We start from the raw sequence: 18,760 nt of genomic DNA, 5'->3' as shown, positions 1-18,760 counted from the left end.
TGTTTAAAATGATGAGGCTAAATATATATATTCAAATTATAAAAATATACCATGATTTCAATTTTTTAGAGAAAATTAAAGGAGCAACATAACATCCATTAAGTAAAAACAATTAATCAAGATGAATTTGAAGGGTATATACGAAAAACTAATGCTTTGTGGACATATTATTGTTTGTAAAGATTACATGCCAGACTTGAGGTTAAATGGATTTTCTTTTAGCATAAATATTGCATAAGCAACGAATTCTTGAGTCTTGACTTATCAGTTAAAGTGTGATGAAAATTGATGATCATCTCACAGAGAAAATATAGAGCGATCCCAAGTCCTTTCTTTGATAATCTTATTCATTGGATCGAATTTCTTCCTTCATTAATGTACAAGTTTTCAAGGACTATTTCACACAAAAACAATAATAAAAACTACACCTTTTTTTTTGGCTTCTTATATACCCTTAGGAAAGGAAGCGTAGGAGATGCAACTTTGCATTAATCTTAAGACACATGAAATTTTGAAGAAAAGAAGTACAATAAACTAATTAAAATGGTACATAATTCCCAGCATGTAAGGGAGATTCACTAAAAGTAGGAGGAACCATAACAGAAGAAGAAACCTTAAACCTTTTGGTTCTTGATCCTTCAGTACTACTGCTACTCATAATATCTGGACTACTAACCCACCCTGCCATTAATGGATCTGATCCAACAAAATACTCACTTCCATCTGATCCATAATTATCAGACTCCAGCCCAAGTTGCCTAAAAGCACCCCATTCACTACTACAATCAGATACACTTGATGAATTTTCCCAAGACGAATCATTATTATTATTGTTGTTGTTATTGTTATCGTTGTCAGTTAGGTCATGTGGAAGTACTCTAATACTTGGTTGCACAACTTTATTCATGTCCACATGAGGACAATGATTTTGGTATTGGTGATGATCATAATTGTTCTTGAAGTGGAAAATTCTAGCAAATGTGAAATGGTCACTCACTCTAGTACTCTTAGACGACTTATTTTCCGAATTCCTAGCCATGATGCTTTGTAAATTCTTACTTAATTTCGCTTTTAGCGAAGAAAAACTAAGACCATGTTTGCTACTATGCAATATATTATTCGATTGATCAATAACTGAATTGGTATTATTTGGAGCGAAATTGGTTCGTGCATTTTCACCACGTAGGGCTCGGGCAGCTTCGTCGTAGGCATGAGCAGCTTCTTCAGGAGTATCGTATGTTCCTAGCCATAATCTCACACGTTGAGACGAGTCCTTTATCTCAGCAACCCATCTTCCTGAGGGTCTTTGTCTTACACCTACAAACTTTCTTGTTATTGATGATTTGTTTGGCTGTGTTGATGATGATTTCGTGTTTTCTGAACCTGTAGCCATTATGGAGAAAGTTACAAAATAGTACTATAGTTGACAAAGAGAAGAAAGAATTGTACTATATAAGGAGTAGTGTTGCCAATCTTGCACTATAAATAAGGGTGCTTTAAACAACTATTGAGGCCGAACAGGCATGGATAAGGATAGAATTATGATTTTTACTGTATTACAAATATATTAAGAGGATTAAATATGTACTATATATAACATAAAATAATTTTGACAATTAAGGAGGTTTGGATAAACCCTCTTGCACTCCCTATTCTTCTCTGGGGTGATCTAACGGTTAATAAGTGTGAAACAAGATCAAAGTTTAAATTTCAACAAAGATAAAAAGAATTGGGTGATATTTTCATTTGCCTCAAGTTTTGACAGGTAAAATTACCCTATACTTGTATTGGTAGTAATTAATTAAGTAGCAAGCACCAAAATAGTCGAGGTAATCAAACATATCATTGATATTTAATTTTTAAAAGAGGGCCCGAAGGCTAAAGCATATTCCCCATCTCTCAATTATTCGTTTGTTGTTTTGCTATTAGTTTTAGTGATCAATCTTTTGCATTATACATGTATTATACTTAGCAGAATGAATAAGTGTCTTGGCTTGACATGCAAAGACGTAGCTATTAAAGACTCTTAGCAGCATATTAAACTCATAAATTAATACATTAAGCATCCATGTAGAAACAAGGGCGCATTGATTAGTATAAAAACCAACTTGACGTGCAATATAATTGGATTAATTATTTAATTCACCTTGAGAGGCAAGGATGTAGGGCAAACTAGGGGAATAATGGAAATGGTAATGATGCAACTTGCTTCTCATTTGAACTGAAATATTATAATTACACACAGTACTTATAACTCTTACCTTTCTGTTGTCTTCTTTCTATAGTGTCTCTTTAATTAGTAACTAACACCTGATCTTGTTTGAATTTATAGCATTGGGAAAATGGAAAATATTAGTGAGGTTGAATTTTTCTATCTCCACATATAAATAGAAGACAAACTAATTAATTAAAGGCAGTCATTGGCTTTTAAGTGGGTCATTTTGGAATGTAATTTCTGAGTAAATATTGTGTGGGGAGGTAGAAAGTTACCTATCAGTTCGGTCAAATTCCTTAATTTTAGTTTAAATCTTGTATTTGTTTTAAGAAATTCATTATATATGTGCAAAAATTAAACTTGAGATTCAGTTACTAACAAATGATATAGCTATCCTATAATTTTTAATCCATAAAATTCAAATCCTGACTTTGTCTTTGATAAAAATAAAAATATTTTTTTCGAACATAAGAGAAGACAATTTAGTGGAGGGATTTGGAATTGAGAAAACGTTTTTGGAACGTTGGGTTGGGTATCACCAATTATATTGATTAGTGAAGGGATCCTCATCTTTCTGTCTTTTTCTTTGTCCTTTTTTTTTTCCTTCATCAGAATTCCTATTCCTTCATGTATTAATTAAGTATTACAAATTTGGGTTATGAGTTAAGTAGTAATATGATTGTAGAAGAGGACTATCGAGATTTGAGGCCATCCATCTAAGTGGTGGAGGTTCAAGAGTGTTCCACGTTAATTTAAGGTGTTTGACTAGATACGGAATTTATGAATAAAAGAATATTATTTTGAAATTTATGATCTAAAATAAATTATAGAAATCATGATCTTATTAAAGGTGAAATGAAAAGTTTATATTTAAATTATTACTAAATATACAAATGTGTCATTCTTTTGGGAATTGACTAATTAAAAAAAAAAAAAACATCACATAAATTGAGACAAATGTAATATCATTTTAGTTGAACATAGTAAATGTAAGAAAATGTCTGTAAATCATTGTTTGGTAGCACATACAATGCACTTTGATAATATCACAAGCTTAGAATAAGATTTAATTAGCCGTTCTGAGAGAACATTTGAATGGAGTCAACTTGTATGTATATCTTCTAGCTAGGTACTTAGCAACATTTAAAATTCACTTACAGCCTATAATGTCTCTATCATCTAACATCATGAGTTCCTCAATCATTGTATTTGGGATCTAGTGCATAAAGTTTGCCATAACCAAAGCTTAAAATCAACTTGCTTTTGTTGGCAATTCCACCACAAAATGAATATATTTTATGCCACATATGTGGAGACCACCACTTAGCTGCCTGCAGTTGGATGAAAAGGCAAATATTGAACTTATCAATTATCAATCATCCGTCTGCATTATTGTCCTTTTTTTTTTTTACCTAATAAGCTAGCAGAAGAGTCTCTTAGGAAGAAGGCAATATAATTCTAGTTTAATTACTACCAAATAATGTTGCAGAATTAATATTAATTCAGGCAGTTAAACATATAGGTGTACTTTATGAGCATCTCTCGTAATTGGGCTCTTATAAAAACTTTATATGGAAGGTAAAATTGATAGTTCAAGGTTAAACTGCTACACTACCAAACGTTACATACCAACAATAATACCTTCAATTTCGTGGCTTCATGTATAATATGGATACAGGTTGTGCCGTGGGAGAATAAACTAAACAGAAAATTCCACTTTTGTGATCAAAGTAAAAATAAATTTGGGTAAACAATTCATGCTCTACTGCTGACTCTAGCCAAACCAAAACTAAATACTCCTTTCATTTTAATTTGTTTGTCTGATTTTGATTTGACACAATCTTTTTAAAAAATATAAAAAGATTTTTGAAGTTTGTGGTCTTAAACAAAGATATATGGAACGTACCAAAATGCCTTGTAATCTTATATTTTTAAACACGTCATGTAAAAAGTTAAAACTAAGGAGTTAAAAACAAACTAAATAAGAAAATAAGATAAATAAATTAAAGCGGAGACTAAGAAAACTAATAGAACCAAGAGAAAAAAAGAATCTTGGTAGAATGATTGTATTAACGACAAATAATCCGTCAGCTATAAGAGAAATTAGTGAAAATACAGGTAGCTAATTATTATATTTGAAAATTATAAGCTTGAGCAATATATTGTATCCATTAGTGAAGGTATCAGATTCCATAGTTCAGGAGAAGGTTTGGAACCTAGTAACAAAATGAAATTAGTTTACGAGCTGACTTTTCCATGCATGGTAACACGATCGAGTAGTTTAAGTACTTGTCACTATCTTGTGAGAGCGTTCAAAATTATTATGATATTATGTTTTTGCTAATAATTTTGTATATGGTGAATTATCACCAAAAGTAGAAGCACAATCCTTAGGATAAATTAAAGGATCAATCTCACCTAGTTGAATGTTGGTCAGCTTCTCCATTATGTAGCTAACTGCAACAAATTAAATATTCCATTGAAAAAGAGATAAAATTAGTGAAAAGTAATTAATTCGATTTAAAATTTACAACCTTGACCAATATATTGTATACGTTGAAGAGTATGATTTAACTGATGCAATCATCCACCTTGAACTTTCTTCTCAGCTAGCGTTTGAGCTCAAGTTCCCAAATATTCTTGACAAGTATTTTTTAGTTGAAGTTTTGGTGAAGTTTCATTATGCGATTGCTCATAAATTTTTCCAAGAATATTTGACTATTTCAAAAAATATTGTTTTGTACCTGCAAGTTCTAAAAATTATTAAAAATACCCATAAGCTTGTGTTATCATTTTATAATGAATATGTTCCGTTAAAAAAATAAATTTTAACATAATTGATAACAATCAACAAAAAAAAAATAACAATATGGGCAAGAGCAATACATTAATCGAATTAAAAATAAATTGTTATTTTTTTCGAACCTTGTCACTCAAACTATTCTTTTCCAGAGGAGGTAATAACAAACTATTCTTTTATAAAATATTCTCATATTCTACGAACAATCTCTTCCTGACAAGAAATGATGGGTGTTTTTATAACATATAAAAGTTTGGGGTAATTTTTAAGTTTTTTAAACTTCCCCTAGAACTTGAGAACTTGGGGTATTTGCCAAGTAATAACAAATTATATGGCCAAACACTAGTTCTCAAGTTTTTTTTAAGTTTTTCCCAAAAATTATTTGGGGCCAAACGATACCTAAATATGCAAATGACAAAGTTGTGTTATTAGGGGACTAAAAAGTATACAAAAAGTTAATTACCTGTGCACATTTATATCCATTTTCATTTAACATAAACTATCTCATGAACAGATCTATACTAGGACGGAGGGAATAACAAAATGTCGAAATTGTCCTTAGGTAATGTGGCAACTAGTTTATATATAAGTTGTATCATAGATGAATTCAAGCTTTAAATTTGATGAGTTCAATATTTAAAGTTTTTAACAAGGAATTCACTAATTTTAAGATTATGAGGTTCATAATCTAATATTTGTTACTCCATATAGAAAGGAAAAATTACTTGATTGAGTGCTTTTTAAAAATTAATTACCGATTTTAGCAATTTTTTTTATTTATTACCATTTATAGCAATATATAGCAATACTATGATAAATCTACACTTGTATTAAAAGTGAATTATGCATACAATATAAATGTATTATAAGTGTTTTAAAATATATATTATGTTTGTGTAGTAAGAAACTAACATAATGTATTATAAATCTATTAAAATATGTGATAAATGTATTATCCATCTATAAAACTTGTATTATATATGTTTTATAAATAGCTCTCTGCAATATGTATTAAAATTGTATTATAAATGTATTATAAGTGTTCACTGAAAAAAAATATTTATTGCTATAAATGATAATAAGATCATTATGTCTGATTGTTGAAGTCCATTGATGAAACTAAATTATTTCAGCAGCCAAGGTAGTTGAAAAGTGGGTCATTGCCCCTATTTTGGACATAATACTTTCCACGGAACTTATGCTGAACGAGATAAAAGTTTAATTTTAGAATTCATAAGTTATGCCACAAGATGCATAATTTAATTCTTATAGACTTATGACGAATAAGAAAAATGGTCTCTAAATATATGTCGAGCGAATAAGATACAACACAATTTATATTGAATATCTTAATTCCTATAAAATTTATGTCGGATGAGGCAAAAATGCTAAATTCACGCCGAGCGAAATTAGATCGCACAGTTAAAAATATTTTAACCTATAGTTTTTCATTAAATGAGTAGTAAGAAGGACAAAAATTAAAAACCACTTGAAATAAAGACTATTGATGCAATAACTTATAGAAAAATGGCAAATAATGGAGGAAAAATTACCCTTTTACACATATTGTAATACCATATTTACTTGTATTCCCTATTATACCAAAAAATATCCAAAATCCCTCTTTTTCCTTTAACTCTCTCTGATACATCACTCTTCCTCCCTAAATCCTCGCCTAAATTCGCTCCTCTTCATCTGTTTTTGAGATTTTGAATTTCTGAGTACATCTGTTACTCAATTTCAAGGTTCTAACTAAGGTATATTTAGGTTTTTCCTTATCTGGAATCTCACTTCATCCTCATTCAATCTGAAAATAAACTTCACATATATGTATCAAAACTCATTTATCAAATACAGATCTGATATATCAGAACCGATGTATCAATATATAATTATCACAGGATATACCTAAATGATGAAGCAACAAATTGCAGGAATCAAGCTTCACATATATGTATCAGAACTCATTTATCAAATACAGATCTGATATATCAGAACCGATGTATCAATATATAATTATCACAGGATATACCTAAATGATGAAGCAACAAATTGCAGGAATCAAGCTTCACATATATGTATAAGTACTTATGTATCAACTACACAACTAATGTATCTATACTGATGTATCAGTATATAATTAGAACATGTTATACCTAATTGATTAATCAACAACCTACAGGAAATAAACTTTAAATATATGTATCAGAACTTATGTATCAACTGTAGAGCTGATGTATCAGTATTTAATTAACACATGTTATATCTAACTGATGAATCAACAACCCGCAGGAAATAAATTTCACATATATGTATCAGAACGTATGTATCAACTACAAAAATTATGTATCAGTATTTAATTAGCACATGTTATACCTAACTGATGTATCAAAAAACTGTAGAAAATAAACTTCACACATATGTATCACAACTGATGTATCAACTACAGATCTGATGTATCAGAATTGATGTATCAATATTTAATTAGCACAGTTTATACATAACTGATGTATCAAAACCCGCAGAAAATAAAATTCACATATATATATCAGAACTTATGTATCAACTACATAACTGATGTATCAGAACTGTTGCCTTTTTTAATTAATTAATCTCATTAATTAGATCAGTAATTGATTTAAAGAGCCAATCATACCTTATCTCAATCTACTATCCATAAATAGCTGATGTGCATTAACTATTCTACAGCTAAAGTTGATGTATCAGATACATAACTTATGTATCAACAAAACTGAAAAAAAAGTCGAAATCGACTTTTGTTTGAATTGATGCTCTGCTTTTTCCATTGGAGACGATGCTCTATTTTTTGGCTTGAATCTTCATGTACATAACTTTTGCTTTTTTTAACCAATTAATCTCATTAATTAGATCAGTAATTCATTTAAAGAACCAATCATACCTTATCTCAATCTACTATCCATAAATAGTTGATATGCATTAACTATTCTACAGCTAAAGTTGATGTATCAGATACATAACTTATGTATCAGCAAAACTGAAAAAAAAATTGAAATCGACTTTGGTTTGAATTGATGCTCTGTTTTTTGGCTTGAATCTTCATGTACACAACCGTTGCTTTTTTTAACCAATTAATCTCATTAATTAGATCGGTAATTGATTTAAAGAACCAATCATACCTTATATTAAGATATTATTCATAAATAGATGATCTGCATTAACTATTCTACACCTAAAGTTGATGTATTAGATACATAACTAATGTATCAGCAAAATTGAAAAAAAAGGAGAAATCGAATAATTTTGATACGATGAGGAATGTATAGTAATTAGATTTTTCCATTATGAGATTTAGGTAAAATTTACAATAATGAATTCATAAATGAATGAACATTCATTCATCTTCTTATGAGCCCAACCCAATTCAGGTGTGAGTCTCATTATTGAAATCTGGCCCACAATAACATTTTCAGAAAGAGTGAACATAAGTGGAGAAATTTCCCACTATATTTGTCTAAATAAAGTCAATGGTACAAGAGTGACATAAAAAAGGGAAAGCATTATCCCAAATTAGTAACACACTTAGCAGAGCTATTTAAGCAAAAAAGACTAAAAATAAAGCAGAGAACAAATCATCTAGACAATTCAGAATCTTTGTCATTCTTTCACTAAGGAATCTTTAAGAATCCACTTTCCTTTCATACAGTAATTTAGAACTTTCAATTCCATCATTTCATTTTAAAAGTTTATACCCTTTTAGGCCACCATAGTTCTCAAAATCTCCTTAGTTCTCTTATGTACTATTATTTATTATTTTGTTTCTCAAATGACGTTTGGGGTCCGTATTAAAGTCCCAACTAAATTCAAGATCACATACATTACATAAGCCATTTTGGGAGTTAGCGCTTCCAATAAATTTTTCTTCATGCTCAGGATTTAAACTGAGATCTCTAGTTAAGAACAGACGAGTCCCTGCTCCACAATCATATTGATCTGATATACTATTTTTTTCTTATACCCTCCTAAGAACTTTCACTCTTTTTACTCTCTCTTGATAAGTCAAACTTATGATCTTCGAGTTGAAAGTGAAAATTGTTTATTATCGAGCAACCCCTCTATATGCTATTATTGAATATCAACAAACCAGGGTGAGGGGTGAGGGGGTGGGATAACTGGAGTGGACCCCAGTGAGATGTAAGTCCAAGGAAACAAAGCCAAAGGAAAAGAAAGGGTCTACATCTTTTCTCATCCACACTATCCATTTATGGCCCTATTCTTGGTCTTAATTCTTTTAACTTAGAGTCCACCCAAAGAGATTAGGATTCAATGTTAGATGGGATTTTTTTCCAAAGAAAATTATATATGCATATATATATATATATATTATTTTTTTTCTTTGAAAAATAAATCTTGAATTTTTAAGGTGAACCTCATTCTGGGGTGTTGGTATTTGTACTCCTTTCGTTAGTTGTTAAGTCCATCTCTATTGCTTTTTCTTTGTTTTATTCAGGTGGATCTATACTAATAATTAGTCTTTGTAAAAATATAATCTTATTTTCTTTTCATTTTGGCTCTTTCTTTGACCATATGTTCTTCATTTTGCTTCTCCCCTCATTATTGAATTGAAAATTTATTGTTGTTGAAGAGGAAAAAGCAAAGTGGGGTTGGGATGTTTGGGTCTGGCATGAATCTGATAACCACAATAATTGGTTTTGGGATGAGTGCAACTTTTATTGTGTTTGTGTGTACTAGACTAATTTGTGGGAGGATAAGCAGGAGGCAATCAAGGCAAATGTTCGAAATTGAATCAGGGATTGATCTTGAACAGGTAAGCTTTGCTTAAATTACTTCTTTTTTTTAGTTTCTAATCAATGTTTGTCACAGTTGTTGATTCATTCGAGAAGATTTTTCTGATTTTTGCAGATAATCATTTTGCTTTGTGTTAAGAGCTACAACTGTTCAGTACTAGTCCATCTGTTTATTGTATTTTTGTTTTGTGAAGAATGATTTAGGATTTGATGGCTTAAACTTAGTTCTTGTTTGATTTGCTGGTTTTGACAGAGATTTACCAGTAAAATAAGATTTTTGTGATCATGTAAACAAAAGGTGGAAAAATGAGATTATAATATCACTGACTACCCTATCTGAAGTATCAATGGAGCTGCAGAAAAGACAGAAATCACCAAAAATCAAGACTGATTAGTCAATGTGGAGAGTTTGTACTTTGTATGAGTGCTTGTCAAGATTGCATGCTTTTGTTTTCAGAATTAGTTGTTATCTTTGGCTGCATTCCAAATTAAGTCGTTGCTTGTGCTTAAATATCATGAACATTTATAGTCTGTTTGGCCAAGCTTTGGGGAGACAATAAGTGCTTCTAGGGAGTAGCAGAAGTTGTTTTAGTCGAAGCTCAACAAAGTAGTTTTTAGGGAAAAACTTGCCAAACAATAATTAATGCACAAAAGTACTTTTTTGAAAAACAGTTTTAGAAAAAGCACTTTTCAAAATAAGCTGATTTTAGAGGTTCGGACTAACAGGCTATTAGTTTCAAGATGGTATTTAGCGGGTGCTGGTCTGTGAATAACTTTTTCCTACTGGCATTTGTTCTTTCCATAAATTGTTTCACTGGAATTTATGATATATCTCTTCTAAGCTGTTAAGTGTATGAATTGTGATTTAAGTTGTTATTCCTACAAATTCCCGACAGATTCACTAATGTAAACCTATTCTGGCAGCCAGAGCATCGAATTAACGGGCTTGACTCAGTTGTGGTTGCTGCAATTCCTACCATGAAATTTCACAGTGAGGCTTTCACCTCCTCGGAAGAAGATACACAGTAAGTGCAGCACCATACAATTTGTTTGAGCTATGTGCTATGTGCAACATTTGGCAATTAACTATCATCTTATGCATTTCGAGTGATAAATGTGATGGATGTTCTGATGTACTATTTGTCTAAGCTAGCAGAAATAGGTATAACCGTATAAGGATCAAAGAAGGGTTCCCTCTTGTCTATGTTGAACTTTCAAACAGGAGATTGAGTGAAACCATAGGTCTGATTCTTCATTGAGGTTATAATAAATCCAATTGTACCGTCCAGGCTGCTATTTCCTCGTCTTCCAGCCTGGTCTTTTCTTTAAAACTAAATATAGTTTTTTTCTGATTGGTATGCCTAAGTGTGATAGGCTTGTCCATTGATGAGGTCATGCATTTTGAATTTCAGGTGCAGTATATGCTTATCTGAGTACCAGGAGAATGAAGTTCTGAGAATTATGCCCAAATGTGGCCATAGTTTCCATCTTTCATGCATTGATATATGGCTAAGAAAACAGTCTACCTGTCCAGTTTGCCGCCTTTCCGTACAGGGATCTATTGAAAATAAGCAAAGGCGCCCTGCAATGCTTGGCAGGGATCAAAACTCTGACAGTTCTGAGATATCATTGGAGCATTCAAGGCAGTGGCTGCTACGTACTGCTGAACAGTCACAAGGTACTGTAAGTAACAGCAACGAAGCTGTTTCTGTTTCAATCAACCTTGAATCTGAGGTCTCTCGGGAAGCAGAAACAAGGTCATGATGAAAGGCAACCACAGAGGTACCATAAGAAATTATGCCTTCTGTTTGCATTCAGATGTTTCCTTGCATCAGACATATCTTATTGGAGACTGACAAATGGGACTGATTGATCTGAACAAGGAGAATCTGAAGACACAGAGGAAGGACACAGAAACTTCTGTAATTGAATGTTGCATATAAGCAGTTAGAAGTTCTAATTGCACCCTTTTAACAATTCGGAGATTTTGGACCAAGTTTGTGGTACACTGGTTATCCTATCAAAACACAGTGCATCTTATATCATGTTGTGCAATGTCAAATCCTCTGTTATATCACCGTAAAGAAGGCGTTTAGAGTCTCCGTTTTTCATCATAGACATTACGACGAATTAAAGTCTTATTAAAATGCTCTAGAATTGGTTCATTTGAGGGTCATGTACTCTGTAAGAATATGAGCTTCCATATACCTCTTTCAGTAATTGACAGTCGAGGTATGTTTATAAGTTTTTACCTCACTGCAATTCTGGTTTCTGATGTGCAATATCCAATATGTGATGAAACCATAAAATATATGGCTTTCTAGCTTTCTTTAAGCAGCTGGTCTAGAAGGTTTTTTTATTTATTTATTTTATAAATTGGTCTAGAAGATCAAATGCCTATAAAGACTGAATTTTGCTAGATGCTACTGTGTTTTCTCAATGGAGTTTGTATTCTTTGGATCTCACAATTCCATGCTATATGATTTTTTATTTTTTTTGATAGTGTTAAGTGTATATATTTTCTTTATCTTTGGTAATTCTTCTACTTAGCATCTTTTTTCATAGCTTCTGGCTAAACCATCCCTTTACATTTTATACTTCTCTTCTATACACCATAATTGAACAATAGCTAACTAAACCTACTATTGTGTGAAAGGATATTTGTTTCTACATCTAATGAAGATCCAACAATTTTGGATAAAAATTTACTCGCACTGGACGTTTATACCAAACTATATGAACTTACCATGGTTAACAGAGATTTTTTTTATGCAAATACATGTCGTATTGATTTATTTTACCACGATATTGTGTGCCTAATTTTTCAAATCAAACCTCATTTAAACGGGAAAGTGGATCAAAGTATTATTACTACTATTTATTAGTAACTTATTGGACTATAAGATGGCAAAAATCAGGTTATCGCAGACTCTTTGAAACACATATTTTACCATTTACTAATTCTTTCTTCACAACTTGCATATTTTTATTTAAAAAGTTTCGACTAAAAAATTCAATTAAAAAAAGAAAGATACGCATAACTCTCTATTGGAGTATTAAAACGCAATGGTAATGTCACCAATGATTTCGTCACAGATACGAATTAAGAATTTTTTATTGGCGTTGTTGGCTGTATCACGACATGTTTTTAATTCTCTTTCAAAATAATTAAATGAAATAGATTTATGCATAATATGGGAAATAGAAATAACATGAGAAATTCCACCAATTGCGACATAAAATGAACATTTTCATTGTTACATAACTATGGATTAATTATAAAATGCAAACAAAAATATTTGTATTTGAAGTAACAATACAATCATACAGTATCTGGAGTTGAACTCCGAAAAACATATCAGAATTTTTAAATTTTTTTTTAAAAAAGTGTTTCAACCCCAAATTACTCACAAATAGTAAAAAAAAAATAACTCCAATTTATATTTATGATCAAACACAATTAATTTTCAAATATTATTTTTACTTTAAAAACAAAAACTTTTTTCCTTCAAATTTTACAATGATAGGTAAAAAAAGATGAAGAAATAAGAACCAAATAAAAGTGGGCAAATATCTCCAGCCAAAAAGTGACAGCAAAAATGGCTGTAGCACACTTGGGGGCTATTTCGTTTTCCTCCTCCATGCCGTGTATATCTTGGCCTTCTCTCATACACCCCTTCAACTTCAACAAGAACAAACCGCTAATTGGTATGCCTCTTTACAGATTGAACCATTTATTAGTTTCATGCTCTTCTCAATTTTGCTCATTTAGTTTATGTAATGAAGATATTCTGCTTAAAGATTTCAACTTTTTTGTGTATATCTGTTTCTTTTACTGTAATGTGGAGCTTTTCAGTATGCCAGATGGTTTCAAAGAGCTCATTCTCTGGTCCAACTTTAATCATGGAATTGCCCACTTAATTATTTTCCTCCTGTTAATTTGAAGTTTTAAGGGTTTGGGGTTAACTTGGAGGTGTTGTTTATGGGGCATATTGAGTTTATTCTGTAAGGTGTAACGGCGCGTCAAGAAAATTAGATGAATTCAATAATTATTTCTGTTCCTTATATCTCTGTCTCACTGTCTAGCTCTATCAATTGTTGGGATTAGCAGAAGAAAGCTCCCAAGGCTCTATTTTTGATGAATGGTTTTACGATAGAGAGATCTAAGTTATATTTACTGAATAAAGAAAGGAAATCATAGTCATTGAAGTTGAAGAATTTAATTTTCTCCGGAGTTACCTGGTACCTATGCTGGGGGATGTATCACCTACCCGGTGAACTAGTCGAGGTGTCTGCAAACTGACCTGAAAACTACCATTGTTGAAACAAAAAGGAAGTAATTTCTCCTGCACCCATTGCTTTAGTTGAATGATGAAAACTAAGTATAAAAATTGCTTGAGTTACCACTTTCTTTCTTATGGAAACAAGGAAAGAAACTAAATCTCTTTCACATTCTCCGTCTTCCACTCTCTATTCCCTTTCTTCCTTTTCCTCCGTTTCGAACAATGTAAGTTTTGTAAGTTGTCGTAGCAAAGATTATTCCTTAGTCTTGACTAATCAAAATCCCAGTTTTGGTGTGTAAAAAATAGATAAGAGTGCCTAACTGCCAATTCAGTAGCTTCATGTTCCTTTCAGGATTTTGTTTCAACTTTTAACGTTGTACATGGAGTTTTTTCTGTAAGCATTTCTTCTAAATGGTTGTTCATTTAGGTAACTGAGAATTGGTAGTAATACTTTATTCTGGTTCATTTCACAGCCACATGTACTAGCATTTGGTAATTTTTATCAGAATCTGAAACTCCGGAATTCATTTCTAAGGTGCTAGACTACAGTCACTTGCATTCCTACAATCCTGATACTGTGGGGTTGAATGTAGCTGCATACAAGTATTTGCTTCCGGTGCACTTTACAACTTGTTGAACTCATTTTGAAGTGTGAAAGAAGTTATTGTGATTGCAATTTCGCCTTAAAAGTCTTCACCCTGTACATCTGGTTGGTCATGCAATCCGTTGAACCTTTATGGTTTTGATCCAAATTGTGTGCTATATCCATTCGTTGACAAACATTCATTTCCCATATCAAGTGTATTCACTCCTTTGAATTCCACAGTGGCTGCAATGAGTGATGATCCAGTTCGTGAATGGATCCTTTCAGAAGGAAAGGCAACACAGATCAAAGGAATCAGTCCAATTGGTGGTGGGTGCATAAATCGGGCAACTCGTTATGACACTGATGCCGGTTCCTTTTTTGTTAAAACAAACAGGTATTTTGATTATGTTTCTCTTGTCAAAACATTAAAAAGATGTGATAGATGCTTGCTTTTAGTATGGTATTACCAAAAGGGGTAGATAGTTTCTTAATATGGTATGTTAAAAATCTTATCAGGAGTATTGGACCATCAATGTTTGAGGGGGAGGCATTGGGTTTAAAAGCTATGTACGAAACAGGGTCAATCCGTGTACCAAAACCATATAAAGTAAGGTTGACAATTTTTTTCTCGTGTCCTAAACTTTGTAGAAGCTTTCCTCCTCTCCCTCCTGAAAAGAAAGTTTGTAATTGTATCCTAGAGGTTATTGCTTGATGCATTGTGTAGGTTGGATCTCTGCCAATTGGCGGCTCATATATCATTATGGAATTTATTGAGTTTGGTGCATCTAGAGGCAATCAGGTGAGACTGACTGTTCGTCTCTTTTTCCCATAATTAGTGTATCCTTCATATCCTTTTCTTTGTTAATTTGGTGACAGCATTCAGATATTTGGCATTTTCTGCTTTTCAGTCTGCATTAGGAAGGAAGCTTGCTGAAATGCATAAAGCGGCAAAATCTCAGAAGGGGTTTGGCTTTCACGTTGACAATACTATTGGCAGGTATCATGCCAGGATCATATCAAAATTCTTCCATTATGAGGATGCATTTCTCAAAATCCACTATATGGTGAATTGCACACCTGCACAATTGTACTCTTTGTTTAAATGGAAGGATCATGTGTAGCTTTTTTACTTTAGGCAAAAAAAAAAAGTGAAATGAGAAATTCAATTTAATGTCTTGTAGTTGAAGTTGGAGTTTTCTCATCATTTGTATCTCTCCATATATTAAGGCGTAAACAGGTCGGACATATCAAGGGCTGAATATTTGTGCATATGTGTAGTACTCCACAGATAAACACATGGATGTCAGATTGGGTTGAATTTTATGCGGAACACAGATTGGGATACCAGTTGAAGTTTGCTCGTGAACAGTATGGAGATCCAGCCATTTATGAGAGAGGTTAAATCACCTTTATATTGGGAAAAAAAACTTTGACTCCATTTATGGAATTTATACGGTTTGATCCTGATAAATGCAATGTGGAAATGTGTTCATCCTCCTCCTCCATTCTGAATTTGAAGTTGCTTGAGGCTTCTTTTAGAATTGCAATTTGAACCAACTTACTGTAGCAGCAGAGAAGGGATTGTTGCTCCTTAAATTCATTCTAACGGCCAAAGTAGCTTGCTTTCTTCTTTTCCAGCAGAAACCAATGCTCCCACTTATCTTTTAATCTGACTTTGAGTGATTTATGATTATACCTATCTTCCCGTGCTCATTCTAAGATAGATAGTGTTTAATTTAAACTTCTATAGCCTAGTATTTTCATTGGGCAATGAGACAACATCGACATACATCGAATGATGGGCAAATATCAAACTCTAAGAAACTGAATATATGTCAAAGCCCATATTTTTGTAATAATCCTTTTTCGTGAAATTTGAGGCTTGGAACCTGAGATTAAACGTCTAATTAAGTAAATATTTTTAAACAGCTCAAGGATGTTTACTTGGTTATATAATATTTGACGTGTTTTATTTATTTTGTTCTATCAAATTGATCTATTCATAGGGCAAAGGCTAGCAAGGAACCTGGGACCTTTATTCAAAAATGTTGTGATAGAGCCATGTTTGTTGCATGGAGATTTATGGAGTGGGAACATCACATATGACAAGAATGGTGAACCTGTGATTCTTGACCCTGCATGTTACTGTAAGTCCTAGGTTCGGTTTCAATATTGTTATAAACAATTATTGTTTTTGCTTAGTAATTGAATATTTCAGATATGAATTATATCTCTTTCGAGCACCTGAACATTGCATTATCTGAGGCAAGCATGTTTGGTGCAGTACTGCAGTTTATATTACTATGGAAACTCCTCATAGCTCCTTTTCATGTAACAACCTTTTTTATCTGAGCCATTAACATAACTGGTTATAGCAATAAAGATTAATATAGCATAAGAGATGGAAGATCAGATAGTTAATGTAAATGACTAGGATCCTGATGAATTTACTCCTATAATATTAAACGACAATAAGGTAAGCATATATTGTAAATTTGTAATATAGGATGCCAATAAAGTAAATATTTGCTTCTTTTTCTACTTTTCAGAGGAAGACCAATATGAGATACTCCAACCTTCCCAATTGCCTGATGTTTGACTTTCAATGGTCAAACTCGGCATTTTGATCAAATCCATATAAGACAATTTCTGAAACTTTTATGGTGAAATGGCAAAAATGATAAACTATATGAGAAATACTTTTAACTTTGAAATTTCTCACATTGCTTAAATTTGTCTATAAATGCATTAGCCAAAGTCCACAAATACATAAAGTTGATAAGTCTCCATATGGTGTCATCCTACCCTATGTTGCTCAGACTCTTTTAAAAATGTTGCCGCAACCCGGGTCAGATCCTTTGAAATTGCACTACTTTTGGAGAATCCGACATACACTTTTCTGAATTTTTAACGAGTTTGAGCGACATAGATCTTACCTCTATTGGATATTTTCCCTTATAATCATAAATATTCAGTTAGGAATTGGGATTACTGTTTAACGGAAGGTTGACACTTAAAAATGACATTACCTCTTGAATTTTGGCCAACTTCATACAAATTTGTAGAGTAATCCTCCAGTAGCCTCTTTTATAATTGGACATTGGGTTTAGAAGTACTATAGTTGGACATTGGGTTTGATTTACTTCCAGATATACAGCCTAGGTTATGTGATTCATGTCAATGCCTATTGTAACATGACTTGAATCCCTTTCTCCTCATTATTCTTAGTATCAATATCATCGGCACATTGCAGTCTAGATGAATAAGGAAATATATGTAAGTTGAACGATCTCAGTGCAATATTTATGCTCTGCCTGTCAGGTGCTTGATTTTTGGTATACGAATTAATGACTCCAGATGCACTAATATTATGAATCCTGTCTTCTGTAGATGGACATAATGAGGCAGAATTTGGAATGTCATGGTGTGCTGGATTTGGAGAAGGATTTTACAAGGCTTACTTTGAGGTGCTGCAATTAATTATATTTCCAGAAATTACATTCGTTTCACTTGTCTTCGGCATTTAATCTGCCAGGACATTCTATAGGGGGGAAAAGAAAGAAAAAGAAATCCTTTTCCCCTGTTGTTCCTTAATAGATATCTGGTAATCTCTAATAACGAGTTAAGTATTAACATCCCATTGAATTTTTTGATCCACCCCCATATTGGCTTGTTAACCAGGCTGTCAACTTGCCGCTGGATGGTGGTCTTTGTCTGACATTTGCTTCATATTCTTGGTATTTACTCTTCTTCGTTTCCGTGTATGTTCTATGTTCAGGTGATGCCTGAACAACCTGGTTTTGAAGAAAGGAGAGATTTATACATGCTGTATCACTACCTCAATCACTATAACTTGTTTGGATCGGGTTACCGATCTTCTGCAATGTCCATAATTGATGACTATCTACGGATGCTCAATGTCTAGATACTAGTTCTTTTTTTCTTTCTCATTCACTTCATTTTCTTGTACATGTAAAGCTTTTGTCTTTCTCTAACTGTGGCCATTTTGAATAAGCCGTTTGTATATGTTACGAGTTTACAACTGTGGTACTCATAATACATGCTTGTATAATCAATTTGATGCTCCTA

The 18,760-nt window shown here is 32.4% G+C and overlaps 3 protein-coding genes across 4 annotated transcripts; 2 read left to right on the top strand and 1 right to left on the bottom strand.

The window, feature by feature from the left end:
• Window positions 1-538: 538 nt before the first annotated feature.
• Window positions 539-1,393, bottom strand: LOC129884046 (ethylene-responsive transcription factor 3-like). Its single transcript, XM_055958422.1, has one exon. The coding sequence runs from the start codon at window positions 1,391-1,393 to the stop codon at window positions 539-541; it is 855 nt and encodes a 284-aa protein (XP_055814397.1).
• A 7,849-nt stretch (window positions 1,394-9,242) lies between these two features.
• Window positions 9,243-12,268, top strand: LOC129886637 (RING-H2 finger protein ATL64-like). Its single transcript, XM_055961410.1, has 3 exons — window positions 9,243-9,822; window positions 10,727-10,827; window positions 11,215-12,268. Exons 1-3 carry the CDS (start codon window positions 9,664-9,666, stop codon window positions 11,564-11,566), a joined length of 612 nt encoding a protein of 203 aa, XP_055817385.1. The 5' UTR covers window positions 9,243-9,663; the 3' UTR covers window positions 11,567-12,268.
• Window positions 12,269-13,358: 1,090 nt separating this feature from the next.
• LOC129886636 (protein-ribulosamine 3-kinase, chloroplastic) lies at window positions 13,359-18,747 on the top strand. Of its 2 annotated transcripts, none has more exons than XM_055961408.1 (9): window positions 13,359-13,510; window positions 14,912-15,065; window positions 15,188-15,278; window positions 15,396-15,470; window positions 15,580-15,668; window positions 15,950-16,068; window positions 16,678-16,818; window positions 18,062-18,138; window positions 18,450-18,747. In XM_055961408.1, exons 1-9 carry the CDS (start codon window positions 13,402-13,404, stop codon window positions 18,594-18,596), a joined length of 1,002 nt encoding a protein of 333 aa, XP_055817383.1. In that variant the 5' UTR covers window positions 13,359-13,401; the 3' UTR covers window positions 18,597-18,747. The 2 variants fall into 2 exon arrangements, with proteins under 2 accessions (XP_055817383.1, XP_055817384.1); XM_055961409.1 differs by lacking the exon at window positions 13,359-13,510 and adding an exon at window positions 14,618-14,794.
• The last annotated feature ends 13 nt before the right edge of the window (window positions 18,748-18,760 follow it).

The sequence above is a fragment of the Solanum dulcamara genome, chromosome 4, assembly GCF_947179165.1.
Source record: "Solanum dulcamara chromosome 4, daSolDulc1.2, whole genome shotgun sequence".
In the NCBI taxonomy this organism is placed as follows: domain Eukaryota; kingdom Viridiplantae; phylum Streptophyta; class Magnoliopsida; order Solanales; family Solanaceae; genus Solanum; species Solanum dulcamara.
The sequence above is the reverse complement of the archived record's forward strand: the minus strand, read 5'-3'. Positions and strand labels throughout refer to the sequence as shown.

Bases quoted from the DNA above. Each gene is read 5' to 3' on its own strand.
- LOC129886637 (XM_055961410.1), top strand. From the start codon at position 9,664: ATGTTTGGGTCTGGCATGAATCTGATAACCACAATAATTGGTTTTGGG. The intron at 9,823-10,726 runs GTAAGCTTTGCT...CTATTCTGGCAG, and splicing joins CAGGGATTGATCTTGAACAG to CCAGAGCATCGAATTAACGG. The intron at 10,828-11,214 runs GTAAGTGCAGCA...TTTGAATTTCAG, and splicing joins TCCTCGGAAGAAGATACACA to GTGCAGTATATGCTTATCTG.
- LOC129886636 (XM_055961408.1), top strand. From the start codon at position 13,402: ATGGCTGTAGCACACTTGGGGGCTATTTCGTTTTCCTCCTCCATGCCG. The intron at 13,511-14,911 runs GTATGCCTCTTT...TGAATTCCACAG, and splicing joins CAAGAACAAACCGCTAATTG to TGGCTGCAATGAGTGATGAT. The intron at 18,139-18,449 runs GTGCTGCAATTA...TTCTATGTTCAG, and splicing joins TTTACAAGGCTTACTTTGAG to GTGATGCCTGAACAACCTGG.
- LOC129884046 (XM_055958422.1), bottom strand. From the start codon at position 1,393: ATGGCTACAGGTTCAGAAAACACGAAATCATCATCAACACAGCCAAAC.